This window comes from Mytilus edulis, chromosome 7, assembly GCF_963676685.1.
Source record: "Mytilus edulis chromosome 7, xbMytEdul2.2, whole genome shotgun sequence".
In the NCBI taxonomy this organism is placed as follows: Eukaryota; Metazoa; Mollusca; class Bivalvia; order Mytilida; family Mytilidae; genus Mytilus; species Mytilus edulis.
Window position 1 is genome coordinate 23,171,139 of NC_092350.1, and position 15,347 is coordinate 23,186,485.

At 32.6% G+C, this 15,347-nt stretch overlaps 1 protein-coding gene across 1 annotated transcript; it reads left to right on the forward strand.

Moving 5' to 3' along the window:
• Positions 1-5,655: 5,655 nt before the first annotated feature.
• On the forward strand, positions 5,656-6,625 carry LOC139481047 (metaxin-2-like). The gene has a single exon (XM_071264099.1). The coding sequence runs from the start codon at positions 5,726-5,728 to the stop codon at positions 6,509-6,511; it is 786 nt and encodes a 261-aa protein (XP_071120200.1). The 5' UTR covers positions 5,656-5,725; the 3' UTR covers positions 6,512-6,625.
• Positions 6,626-15,347: the final 8,722 nt, after the last annotated feature.

Consider the following 15,347-nt stretch of genomic DNA (forward strand, 5'->3'; position numbering starts at 1 on the left):
TGCCTTTTTATATACAATGTCATTCAAGTTATAAGTTTACAAGTAGGTTGTTGGCAAATGGAAATTAAACATTATTTAAGGCAAATGTAATGAGAGACATAACTTCAATTTTGCAAAATCCTAGCTTTGATTCATCTTCGCTAGCCAAGGGTTACAATCCACTCCTGTTCTCTTCACCCTTGGCAGATTGAGCTAACATTTGTGATGTCAATGTTGCGCCATCTATCGGAAGATTAAAGTCACGCCCATTCAGAATACATTATTCTTGACCAATGGTAGCACTTGAACTCTTCAATTCGGAGGTAAAAACACGGTAGCGTCTAGATTCTACACACTTAGTAAAGCCGAAAACGAAAATATACGTCAACATTCATGCATTTGCTAGGATAAAATTTAAGAAAAAGGGCAGGACAGGAGTTTTGAGTATGAAAAAAGGTAGCTCTGATTAATCATTTACAGGAGTCCTGAGCCTTTGACAGTTATCTTACAAGGCTTTTAATTTGCTACACCAGAAGGGCGTTTCATCTACATAAAACTTATCAGTGATGCTCAGATCAAAACAGTTAGAAAGCAACAGGGAGAGCATTGAAATATAAATTCTATGGAAAATTGTATTTGTAAGCACTCTTTCAACACTTTTTTTTTAATTTGTATCGTAGGTATTTAAGACAAGGCAAATTGATCTGCACAAATAAACTGTTTTAACAAGAGTTTTGTCCCTTGGAATAGAATCTATATGAAAAAAATGTGCAAATTAAGCTTAATGGCTAAATTGCATGCATCAAGCATCTTTTATTCGAAATAATTATATACTGAGCCAAAAAAGTTTAGCAGCACTTTTTTTGTATCTTATTTTTTTGTTGTTTTTCGAAAAAAATATTTAAACATCATTGATATAATCCTCAGTTTTACCTGTAATTTAAAACAAACGTACTTTTTTCCTGGTGATTGATTTCACGCCATTTCAGCTTTGCACGTGTAATTGACGTTTTACCCGGTCTCACTAATTAGCGACAACAAGAATTTTAGCGACAACAAGCGTCAACAAGCGACAAGAAGCGACAACAAGAATTATTTTAGCGACAACAAGCGACAAGAAACTATTTAGCGACAAGAAAACATTTTTTTTATATATTATAATTAATTAATGCTTAAATATTAAAAGAATATGCAAAAGAAAATAATTTTAGCGACAAGAAGGTTAAAATTGATAGAAAAAAATGAAACATTATATACATAATATTTTATCATCTATTATGAATAACAGCCAGTATTACGTTTAATTATTGTATTATGAGATTACTTTTCCTTGTGTTTTAGAACATATTATTTATCTTATAATTTGTTTTTTAAAACTCTTTTCGTGCAATATATATTAAGCTCGCAAAATGAATTATTTGTGCATCATTGTCCTGAAAATATTGACACAAATTGTGAAATACAAAGAACTGAAATCAAACAGGAGGAAAAGAAAATTGAAATGTGAATGTTTTCATCTTTTTATTTGTTTATTGCCTCATTAAACGATATTATCATTATTTACAATGATTGTATATTCTGGCGCGTGTAATTGTATAGTCTGACACGTGTACAAAGTTGAAGGTGTTAATTGGATGTTATTGTAGCAATAAAACAGGGGACACGCGACTCGTTAATCTCATTTGATGTTCCACATGTTTGCTTATCAAAATGGGACCACCATGTACAAAATGTATAAATATTATGTTAGATAGGAATGTACATATTACTATATAATGACTAAAAATAATTAAAAAAAAATTTAAAAAAAAAATATATGGACCCCAAGGTAGAACCACGTCCTTGTCGTGGGGTCTGGAAACACGCTTAAATAATAAAAATGGCAAAGCGTGGCTGAGAGTTCTATAAATAAAGCATCGAATTGACATAACAAGAGTACATTTAGAGCATAGTATTAAGCAAATGAATCAAAATATCATATTCCATTATGCCCGCTCCATATATATCTCCATTCGTTTATTCATACTTTGACTTTAATTAAAACAGATACATACATTATCTTATACATATTCTTCATATTTAAAAATAAAAAAAGAAGCTCAATCTCTTTCTTCTTCACAAATGTTAAATTTCTTCATCTACCAATATACTAATATAAACTTCACAATCTCTTTCTTCCTCGCAAATGTTTCATTTCTTTGTCTAGCTATATAATAAAACATTTTAATTAGACATATCTGCTCGTATATTTAAAAAAAAACATTAAATACAAATTTCTTTATATATCTAATAAATAAAAAAAAATGTTTTCTTGTCGCTAAATAGTCTTCTTGTCGCTTGTTGTCGCTAAAATAATTCTTGTTGTCGCTTCTTGTCGCTTGTTGACGCTTGTTGTCACTTCTTGACGCTTGTTGTCGCTAAATAGTGAGACCCGTTTTACCTTCTGTACCTGTACTTTTTAAACGATATTAAAAATTTCTTTTTCACTAACAATCAGAAACATACCATTGATAAGAAAAACACATACACCTTTGAAAAAATTGCATGGGGCGTCAACCAGGCCTCCACGAAAATGACCATCAGAAAGCTCTTGGAATGGTTGATGCCAAAATGAGTGTTGCTGACATCGTGGCTCGATTTAATGTTCATATGGCAACAGTTTAAAACAGATATCAACAAATTACAACTGCACAGGATAGGACGATATCTCGTAGACCAAAAAAAAACTATCATAAAGGGAGGAGCGTTACCTTCGCTTTACGTCAACACGGGACAAGTTTTTTCCTGCTCAAAAGTAGTGCATTGACTAGGGGCAGCTGCTGGTGTGCCTGCCAATCCTTCATTGGTGCACTTAGGGCATGACTGAGAAATTGATTTTGAATAACACTACTCATTTCCGCATTTTGACCCTCCCGCACTCCATACAAAGAAAATCATAATGAATGTGAGTGATAAACATTCATGTTGCTTCTGACATGTCATAATTCCATTTTGTTATTATTAAAATTATATGTTTCATATGATTTTGTAATAAAATAAAATTTCACATTTTTGTTGCTAATCTATTTTGGCTCCGTATATATAAAGAATAAGATGTGGTATGATTGCCAATGAGACAACTCTCCAAAAGAGATAGAATGTTCATAGCCAGAAATCAGTTGTACTTTTTAACATATACAAAGATGCAACAGGAATTTGTGAAATTATGGACAACCATAACTCAAAAACCAACAACAGTAAACATGATTTAAGGGAAAAAAACGTGCATATGATATACCATATGTTTACTCTTAATATGCATGTTTACTATCAACCAGAAACTAGACAATAGCTTCATTCTATAGTCTAGATTCACGTTGATAGTTAACATGCATATTTAGAGTAAAAATATGGTATATCAATATATATATATATGGTACAAATAAGTGATATATATTGTAAAATCTAAGAATTGTTATAATAAGGGAAAAGGGGGGGGGGACTCATAACAGAATTCTGTCCTCAAGCACCTATATGAAAAATGATATAGCAAATGCAGTTGTGGAAAGCCATATTTAGCAATATAAAGCCACTGAGATCCGTCAGAGATTAACTAGGGTGTTCTTGCAGTACTCCTTCAGTGCTCATTTAAATGAGGTATCACAAAAGATGGAAAAGCAGGGCCGTAGCCAGGAATTTTCAAAGGGGGTTATTTGGACTCAAGAACTCGACTTTGACAGTCAAAATTCGAACAGAACGTTGACTTTAACAGTGCTTATTTGTTTTCAAGGGAGGGGTGGGGGGTTAGGACCACCCCCTGGCTACAGGTATGAAAAGAATCTGCAAAGTATCAAAACATTAAAGATAATGAATAATAGAGATGGGCCATTTTGTACATATACCACATGGTTTTCGTGCTAAGCATTTGTATGTACTGTTTCATTGCATTTAATAAAAACAAGATTTGTGTAGGTAATCCACAAACTGTAATCCAAAGATTTTTGTCATAGAATTTAAAACACTGATTACTCACTTGATTTTCTGTGTAATACTAGCTTTTATTATTTACAAAAAGTGTTAAACAACCTTTAAATTAGAAAAACTAGAGTATCTAAAGTCGAGTGCATCCTATTAGAAAAAAGGGGGGCTCCTACAAGGTGTACTTGATTTGGTTCATATTTATATTTGTTTTAACCAATATCTAAATTTATAAACTTGTTTTTAGGGAACTATTGATAGCACTGCATGTAACTATCCTCTATCAAGCACCAAATTTCCAAAATTGAAGGTATGAGGGGAAAGGCTCAGTGTGGATTTTTGTACTTAACATGTTTAACATTGAATCAACACAAGGCCCGATACATAATCCTCAATTGAATAATTCAAACGATTTATTAAAGAATTTAACTGCTGTTTATTTATTATTTAGTTTCGGACTTAGTGTCATTATTTTTATAGCAGATAATTATTTTTATTCTTTAAGTAACTTTTCCAAATACTTGATAAAATAAAACATATCATTCACAAACCGTTTTACACTATTTCGCAAACCTTTACGTATGCTTTCCCCCAATTTTTCGTAATTGAATTTTGTAGAATCTTTTACTGTGCAATCTTATACCATAGATGATATCCATGCTTTTATAAAATGTACCAGAGACATATATAATACCTAAAATTAGCTCTGCAAATCAGGCTTAGCTAACATGGCCAAACCGAAGAATCTGTCTCACTCTGTCTCCACATAGTCACCTTTCTTTGAAGATCAAATACCTATATATTCTTTAATATTAAGATATTTATATGGCAAGCCCGTTTTACTATTCATTCGAATTTCAAGATATCTCCTATAATATATAAGATATCTTATATAATATATAAAATATATCTCCTTTAATATATAAGATATCTTATATAATATATAAGATATATCTCCTTTAATATATAAGATATCTTATAGTTTCTTTTTTATAAGATATCTCATATATTATATATATATATATGAGATATCTTTAACGTTATATAAGATATCTTTAATGTTATATAAGATATCTAATAAAGTTTATATGATATCAAATAAACAATTTTTATATGAGATATCTTATAAAGACAATTATATAAGATATCTGATAAACTATATAAGATATCTTATATAACATTAAAGATATCAAATATAATATATAAGATATATCCTATAATATATAAGATATCTTATATAATTTCATTTTTATGAGATATCTTATATATTATATAAGGTATCTCCTAAAATTGATAAGATATCTTATATAGTTTATAATAAGATATCTTATATAGTTTATAATGAGATATCTTATCAAGACAATTATATAAGAATCTGATAAATTATGAGATATCTTATAAACTATATAAGATATCTTATAAACTATATAAGATATCTTATAAACTATCGAGATATCTGATAAACTATCGAGATATCTTATAAACTCATATAAGATATCTTATAAACTATATGAGATATCTAATAAACTATATAAAAGATATCTTATAATAATATTAAGTTTATGAGATATCTTGAAGTAAGAATAAATAGCAAAACAGCTTGCCATATATTTAGATAATTTTATTTTCATCGAATCGCGTGTCTGTGCACTGTCTGAACGTCCAAGGTAAAAAAGTTATTAGTTCCGATTCCGGATATTTTACACACCAAACCGATTTCAAAATTCTTACACCAGGACAACTTCCTGTGTAAAAAAAAATCTGATTTTTCTACAAGTTACTTACTATCATGGCATCATTAGTTGGAGATGTTATGCATTTAAAAATTGGAGCAACGGAAAAGTGGCCTACGGATGTAGCCTTTTTTCAGCCATATCAGGTCGAACAAGTTACTCTTCCCGACTATTCTAATTGTCTAGCAGTGCGAACATTTCTGAGCATGAGTGGCCTGAAGTTTGATCTTCAACTGAAAACAAATGCAGAGGAAATGTCTCCATCAGGAAGGGTTCCATTCTTAAAGATGGGAGCGTTTCTGGTTGCAGAATTCGACCCAATTGTGGCAAATGTAAATATGAGAGGATTGTCCATAAGTGCTCATTTGGATGAGACCGAACGATCAGAAATGACAGCATACATTACTATGGTCCATACAGTACTTTACAATGCAGAACTGTATTTGTCATGGATAGACAAAGATATATTTGCTTCAACCACAAGACCAAGATATGGATCCGTACACCCATGGCCTTTGAGTTGGATTCTACCATGGAAAAGACAAATGGAGGTGAAATCAAGATTGAATGCATGTGGTTGGATTGATAAGACAAAAGAAAATGTTCTTGATGAAATAAAGGCATGTCTTCAGGCTCTGTCTGATCGCTTAGCTAAGAACACTTATTTCTTTGGTGAAAAGCCCACAGAATTGGATGCTTTAGTGTTTGGACATTTGTATAATCTCATTACTGTTCGGTTGCCCGATTCAAAACTGACAGGATGCATTCAAAACTACAGGAATTTAGTAGATTTATGTACTCGTATTGAGGGGAAATTTTACAGAGACATTCAAGAAAATTAATATCAGTTGATATACATTGTTCTTGTGACAGGTCAATCTTTGTCAAATAAAAATGTATTAGATCTATCTAAATCATAGATTTTTACACTATACAAAATTAAATATAAATGTTGATTGAGTGTTACTTTATCCATAAATAGATTTGTTACACATGTAAATTGTATATTTTTTTTTTCATCAATATCTGACAGTTAAATTATCAAGTTTTTAATGTACTGTTGGAATTGTCTTAACATATGTAATACATTTTACATGAAATTGAGAATGGAAACAGGAAATGTGCCAAACAGACATCAATCTGACCAAAAAGCAAAAACAGCCTAAGTGTCTTCAACATGTAGCAAAATATCCAGCACCTGTACATTAAATTATAACACATATCATTTTCTTTTCTTATGAAACTGTTTCAAAAATTGCTGTTGCTTCAGAAAATAATTTTAAATATTACATTTATTATTCATGCAATGTTTAGAAAAACTTTGATGGCAAGTGTAATAAATGAAATAAGAACTTTATTATCTGATGACACATCAATAATTTTATCATATAACTGGATAATCCAATACTGAAAGAGACAACATCCTATTTATACATTTATTTAAAAATAAACATGCATACATTTAAAAAAAGGTTTAAAAAAGAATAATACTAATATTTCAAAATATGTGTACTCAGCTTTCTCCAACACTGCAACATCATACAAAATTCTTACAAGAAAAGTTATAAAAAGAAAAAGAAAAACATACCAACCTGAATAAAATAAATAAAAACAAAGAAAAAAGAAAAAAAAAAAGAAACAAAACCAAAACATTGAAAAAAAGAAACAGATACAAAAGTGAATAAAACAAAGAAAAAAATTCAAACAAAAGAGAAAAAAGCAAAATCAAAACATACAAACCTGAATGAAATAAATAAAAACAAATAAAAAATACTTAAATAGAAAAAAGAAACAAAATCAAAACATTGAAAAAACAAATTAAAAGAAACGGATACAAAAGTGAATGAAACAAAGAAAAATTCAAACAAAAGAAAAAAAAAGCAGAAACAAAACATAAAAAATAAATAAACAAGTAATTTAAATGAACAGAGATTAAAACAAAATTTTATTATACAAATTCAAGAAAAGGTTAAAATGTCAATTTCAAAAGAATCATTAGTTACCTGAACAGGTAAACTTTAATGACACACACAAGCAGAAAACTTCAACCCTGATCGATTTCAACAGGTAACATAATTAGATTAAACATCAGCCTATGTTTTATGCGGCGTGGGACGTTTGCGCTTTTTCATAGGACATTTGCGCTTTTTTATTTTAGACACTTGCGCTTTAAAAAAAAGACATTTGCGCTTTTTACATAGGACATTTGCGCTTTAAAAAAAGGACATTTGCGCTTTAGCAATATTTGGTTTTCATTACTATCCTCCCCTTTTATCTGGGCTTTGGACCAGCAGTGGGTTTAACCTTGAAGAGTTAAGGTTCATGTGGACCCTATGGTTAAAATGGCCGTATTTTCACCTCAAAATTTTCTCTGAGTACAGGCACACCTGTACATCTGGAAAAGTTTTAAGGCATAGCATGCCCTAGATAAATAGAATTCAAATGCATTGTATGATTTAGAAAATTCATAACTTAACTGGATTTTGCCGTACACTTTTTTTCGTCTCTGCAGAAGATGATTAAATTAACAAACAGTTGAGTTTACCTTGAAATGGTCCACTCAGGTACACAGTTTAAATAACCAATTATTGTCAGGTATCTATTGTCCATCTAATGTCCATGTCAATTAAAAATGCTCACTTTAATTTTTACCTGTGGGGAAGTTCTCAAACCTGTTTCCCAACTTAGTTTATTTTGGCACCTTCTGGAGGAATGAAAAAAAGTGCACGGCAAAATCCTGGTAAGTTTTTATTTTTCTAAAACATAAAACATACTTAAAATTCATTTATCTAGGGCATGCTATGCCTTAAATGTTTTACAGATGCGCAGGTTTGTCTGTACTCAGAGTAAATTTTGAGGTGAAAATACGGCCATTTTAGCCATAGGGTCCACATGAACCTTAAATTATAAAAAAATATACAATACTAACAAAGGCCAGAGGCTGCTGACTTGGGACAGGCACATATAATATTTGGAGGGGTTAAACATGTTTTGTGAGATCTCGATCCTCCCCTGTACATTGTACCCTTTCCAAAGTTAGAATAAACAAACAAAGTTTAAGGATTATGTACCCTTGTGTTGCTTCAATGCTAAACATATGGAAATTTTATAGAAAATCCACAGCCTTTATCCTTGTTCTATCATGTTTGGCAATTTGATGACCGATAGATAAAGGAGTATTGCATGCAGTGCTAGCATTGATTTCCTTAAAACAAGTTTATTAATGTAGTTATTGGTTAGAAGAAATAAAAATATGGACCAAATCAAGTACACCTTTTAGGGTGCGCTCGACTTTAGTGACTCAGCATGAGGTATTTTGGAATTTACAGGTTGTTTAGAACTTTTTGCAAAAAATAAACACTAGCACATCATAGAAAAGCAAGTGAGTAATCTATGTATCAAATTTTATAACAAAAATGTCTGTATTAAAGGCTGTGGATTTTCTATAAAAATCTTGATTTATTTGCCACAAAGTACTCGTTTTCTATTAAATGCAATGCAACAGTAAATAATAATGCTTTGCATCAAGTTTCCCCTAGTATATGTTCAAAATGGCCTGTCTCTATTATTCATTATATCTGTAGTTTTAATACAATAGATGTTTGAAAAATTCGTAAAAAAATGGCTACAGAAGGGTACATAAACCTTAAAAGATGTCTGACTCCAATGTCATAATAGTTGACAGAAAAAAAACTAAGCAAAATGACAATGATACATAAATGAACAAGGAACTACTACCAGTTAACTGACATGCCAGCTACAGACCTCAATTAAACTGATTGATAGATCAATTTATGTCTTCATCATCATGATCATATAAAAATCATGCACCCCCCCTCCCCCCCCCCCTTTAGTGGTTTACAATCAAACTATAGATCATCATGACCATGATATATATAAGAAGAACGTCAATAGGCTTATTATGCACGTATAATGCTATCTTTAACAACCTGACAACTGTTTTGTAACTACGTGTATACCCCTTCTGAATAAGTTTATGTAAAGGTCATGCATGTACAAACACTTTATTTTTAGCTCACCTGGCCCAAAGGGCCAAGTGAGCTTTTCTCATCACTTGGCGTCCGGCGTCCGTCGTCGTCCTGCGTTAACTTTTACAAAAATCTTCTCCTCTGAAACTACTGGGCCAAATTTAACCAAACTTGGCCACAATCATCATTGGGGTATCTAGTTTAAAAAATGTGTCCGGTGACCCGGCCAACCAACCAAGATGGCCGCCATGGCTAAAAATAGAACATAGGGGTAAAATGCAGTTTTTGGCTTATAACTCAAAAACCAAAGCATTTAGAGCAAATCTGACATGGGGGTAATATTGTTCAACAGGGCAAGATCTATCTGCCCTGAAATTTTCAGATGAATCGGACATTTCGTTGTTGGGTTGCTGTCCCTGAAATGGTAATTTTAAGGAAATTTTGCTGTTTTTGGTTATTATCTTGAATATTATTATAGATAGAGATAAACTGTAAACAGCAATAATGTTCAGCAAAGTAAGATCTACAAATAAGTCAACATGACCAAAATGGTCAGTTGACCACTTTAGGAGTTATTGCCCTTTATAGTCAATTTTTAACCATTTTTCGTAAATCTTAGTAATCTTTTAGAAAAATCTTCTCCTCTGAAACTACTGGGCCAAATTTAACCAAACTTGGCCATAATCATCATTGGGGTATCTAGTTTAAAAAATGTGTCCGGTGCGCTGCCCAACCAACCAAGATGGCCGCCATGGCTAAAAATAGAACATAGGGGTAAAATGCAGTTTTTGGCTTATAACTCAAAAACCAAAGCATTTAGAGCAAATCTGACAACGGGTAAAATTGTTCATCAGGTCAAGATCTATCTGCCCTGAAATTTTCAGATGAATCGGACATTCCGATGTTGGGTTGCTGCCCCTGAAATGGTAATTTTAAGGAAATTTTGCTCTTTTTGGTTATTATCTTGAATATTATTATAGATAGAGATAAACTGTAAACAGCAATAATGTTCAGCAAAGTAAGATCTACAAATAAGTCAACATGACCAAAATGGTCAGTTGACCACTTTAGGAGTTATTGCCCTTTATAGTCAATTTTAACCATTTTTCGTAAATCTTAGTAATCTTTTAGAAAAATCTTCTCCTCTGAAACTACTGGGCCAAATTTAACCAAACTTGGCCATAATCATCATTGGGGTATCTAGTTAAAAAAATGTGTCCGGTAACTCGGCCAACAAACCAAGATGGCCGCTATGGCTAAAAATAGAACATGGGGGTAAAATGCAGTTTTTGGCTTATAACTCAAAAACCAAAGCATTAAGAGCAAATCTGACAGGAAGTAAAATTGTTGATCAGGTCACGATCTATCTGCCCTGGAATTTTCAGATGAATCGGATAATCGGTTGTTAGGTTGCTGCCCCTGAATTGGTAATTTTGAGGAAATTTTGCTGTTTTTTTGTTATTATCTTGAATATTATTATAGATAGAGATAAACTGTAAACAGCAATAATGTACAGCAAAGTAAGAACTAAAAATAAGTCAGTATGACCAAAATAGTCAATTGACCCCCTAAGGAGTTATTGCCCTTCATAGTCAATTTTTAACAATTTTCTTAAAATTTGAAGATTTTCAATAACATTTTCCACAGAAAGTACTGTTATAGATAGAGATAATTGTAAGCAGCAAGAATGTTTAGTAAAGTAAGATCTACAAACACATCACCATCACCAAAACACAATTTTGTCATGAATCCATCTGTGTCCATTGTTTAATATTCACATAGACCAAGGTGAGCGACACAGGCTCTTTAGAGCCTCTAGTTAACAAAAAATAGCAACTATGAAAAGATGTGGTATGATTGATTTGCTCCCTTTAATAGTCAAAATAATGTTTCTCTGAAAGAAAAAAAAATATTCTGTCATCTGCCTTTTTTAGAGTGTCTAAGCTTTTTGAGTTGTAAAAATTCTGGGAGGTCATTTTTATCGATACATGTAAGAAACAGTATTGCTCCTAATACTGTTCTTTGGAGGTGCACCAGAGAAGGAAGATTAAGTGTGTCACTTTGTATGCCATAGAAGCTTATAAAGGAGGTGACCATGCAAAACTTTGTGAAGTGGCGGATCCAGGGGGAGGGTTCCGGGGGTTGGAACCCCCCTTTTTTTGGACAATCAATGCATTTGAATGGGGACATTCCTCCTGATACCAAAATGTATGAGTCACAATTAAAGGGAAAAAAATCAACAATAGATAAACTTAAAAAAGATAACGAGCTCCTAAGATCAAATAAAGAAAGATTTAAATACCATAAAAAAGGATTTGGAGAAAAGAAACTTAGAACTTCAAAATGAACTTGCACAAATCAGACAGTCAAAAACAGAATCTGATATGGACAATGAAAAGTTATTTTTTCTTATAGATAACGCAAAAAAAGATGCGGAAGAAGTAAGGTATAATGGCAAAGAAAAAATTGAAGAAAAAGATGCAGTCATCAAGGACTTACAAGATAGATTACAGTCCTTTTTATATGACTGTGAGGATAACCCCATCCAGCCATGGATAAAAAAAACAAAATGCAAGGCAAAATCAACAAAGTGAAACACAAGAAATGCAGTAAATCAACAAAACAATACAAATGTTTCAAATATTCCATCGCGAGAGAGTACACAAAATCTTATTAGTCCTACAGAAAAAGCTGCTCAACCTCACTCAAACTCTCACATTGCAAATAAGAAAACTAATGACATCATCATATTGAACCAATCAACACAGATGTCATCTTCATGCATGACTCTATCTGTCGTTTTGTGGATATTGATAGGCTTCTTTTTTAAAAGATCAGGAAAAGAAGGTATGAGATTTAATAACTACACAATTGGAGATGCTTTAGGGCAAGTAGACATCATGGTCTTCTTTGCAGAGACAATCATTATAGAGGGGTGGAAAGGGGGGTACCTGTTTCTCCTTTCTCCCGCCCCTCTGCTTCCATCTCCCACCTTAACAACCGTCTTTTTTTCAGATCAATAAAGCTTTCGGTGGCCGTGTGTTACCTTTCCTCGTCAGTTTTAAAATAGCGTCGTACTTCAGTACATGATATATTATATAAGGCATGGAGATGTTATTGTTACAGATCAGCTCAATTATCTATAGTAAAGGATATACAATGTTTATGAATTTGGTATGATATATATGTTTGTATGTTTTGTATTGTCTTTGTATCAATCCTGTAATTTTGGATTTCAAACCAATAAAAATTACTTACTTACTTATAGTTGGACCCCTCCCCCCTTTTTTTGTCCTTGGTTGGGACCCCACCTTTTTTTAAATGGCTGGATACGCCCCTGTTGTGGCCCTCTTCAACAAACTCCATTTTGAGAAAAGTCAGTTTGGGTGTTACTGTAATGTTGCACTTGCTTTTAAATAATAAATCATGAATATATTCCATATCATTCACCAAAACAAAATTTGCTATTTCTTTCAAAAAATATGAGAAACCAGAGACATATACACATATGTCTCTGGAGAAACAAACCTTAATTCAGCATATGCATTGAGTAATAAACCCTAACAGACAATATGTCCACCATGCAAGTACTCCATACACCAAATACAGATAACATATTGAGTATAATAACTATTGTACCTGAAAACAACAAATATAACCTTGAAAAAGTCACATTGACGGGATCCTGCAGTGGCGGATCCAGAAATTTTCATAAGTGGGGGCCCACTGACTGACCTAAGAGGGGGCCCGCTCCAGTCACGTTTCAGTGATTCTCTATATAAGCAACCAAATTTTTTCCCAAAAAAGGGGGGGGGGGCGGGACCCCTGGCCCCCCCCCCTAAATCCGTCTCTGTCCTGCTAACATGTTTAACCCCGCCACATTCTGTATGCATTTGCCTGTTTCAAGTCAGGAGACTGTAATTCAGTGGTTGTCGTTAGTCGATATGTTACCTTTTGTTTTTTCGTTCATTTTTTGTACATAAATATTAGTTAGTTTTCTCGTTTGATATGTTTCACATGTGTCATTTTTATAGCTGACTATGCGGTATGGGTTTTGCTAATTGTTGAAGGCCGTACGGTGACTTAGAGTTGTTAGTTTCTGTGTCATTTGGTCTCTTGTTGAGAGTTGTCTCGTTTGCAATCATACCACATCTTCTTTTTAGCTCACCTTGCCCAAAGGGCCAAATGAGATTTTCTCATCACTTGGCGTCCGTCGTCGTCGTCGTCGTCGTCGTCCGTCGTCGTCGTCGTCGTCCGTCGTCGTCGTTAACTTTTAGAAAAATCTTCTCCTCTGAAACTACTGAGTCAAATTTAACCAAACTTGGCCACAATCATCATTAGGGTTTCTAGTTTTAAAAATTTGTCCGATGACCCGGCCAACCAATTAAGATAGCCGCCATGGCTAAAAATAGAATATAGGGGTAAAATATAGATTTTGACTTATATCTCTGAAACCAAAGCATTTAGAGCAAATCTGACATGGGGTAAAATGATCTATCTGCCCTGAAATTTTCAGATGAATCGGACAATCAGGTGTTGGGTTTGCTGCCCCTGTATTGGTAATTTTTAAGGAAATTTTGCAGTTTTTGGTTATTAATATTATTATAGATAGAGATAAACTGTAAACAGTAATAATGCACAACAAAGTAAGATCTACAAATAAGTCAACATGATCAAAATGGTCGATTGACCTCTTAAGGAGTTATTGCCCTTTATAATCCATTTTTAACATTTTTCATAAATTATGTAAATTTTTTGTAGATTTTTACAAAATATTTTCCATTGTGACTACTGGGACAAGTTCATTATAGATAGAGATAATTGTTAACAGCAAGAATGTTCAGTGAAGTAAGATCTATGGATCTACAAACAAATCACAATCACCAAAACAAAATTCTGTCATGAATCCATCTGTGACCTTAGTTAAATATATGCAGCGACACAGGCTCTTTAGAGCCTCTATAGTTTTATATGATACTAGAACACACCCGTAAATCGCGGGTCCGTGACTGAATTAAAGTATATAACTATGCGCAAGCCTTATTTTAGTATTAGTATTGTCATCTGATAAAGTCATGCTGATTATAAGATACACAGTTTTCTCTGCTTTCAAATCTTTCTGTTTGAACCCGTCGAACTGGAACTTATCAATTATTGATAATATTAATTATTTGGAAAACAAAAGGTCCTGGAATGGAGTATTTTTTAATCAACAGCATTGTCCTATATTAATAAAGTAGTTATAAATATTGAATTCTTTGATTCGCTGTTTTACGTCATGCCCGCTAACAAATTGAAAACTGTACCTATACGCCTTATTTTAGTCCAGATTTTTAGTATTCGTATTGTTATCTTAGAAAGTCTCACTGATTAAAATACTACAATAGGTAACAATTTGACAATTAAGTAGTGTCAACCCTGCGATTATGACCCGTGTAATACTATATAGCATATTAATCCTGAATACACCGTTTGGTGGTGCGCCTGTCAGATGCGGAACGTACAGATAAGGTAATCGGTAACAGGTGAATATACTATTGGTATCGGTATCGGACTCGACCCGGAACTTCTTAATTATTGGCAATATTAATTACGTGGAAAACAAAAGGGCCTGGAGTGGTGTAATTTTTAATCTACACCTTTGTACTATATTAGTTATATATAAAGTTTAATTCTTTGATTCGTCGTT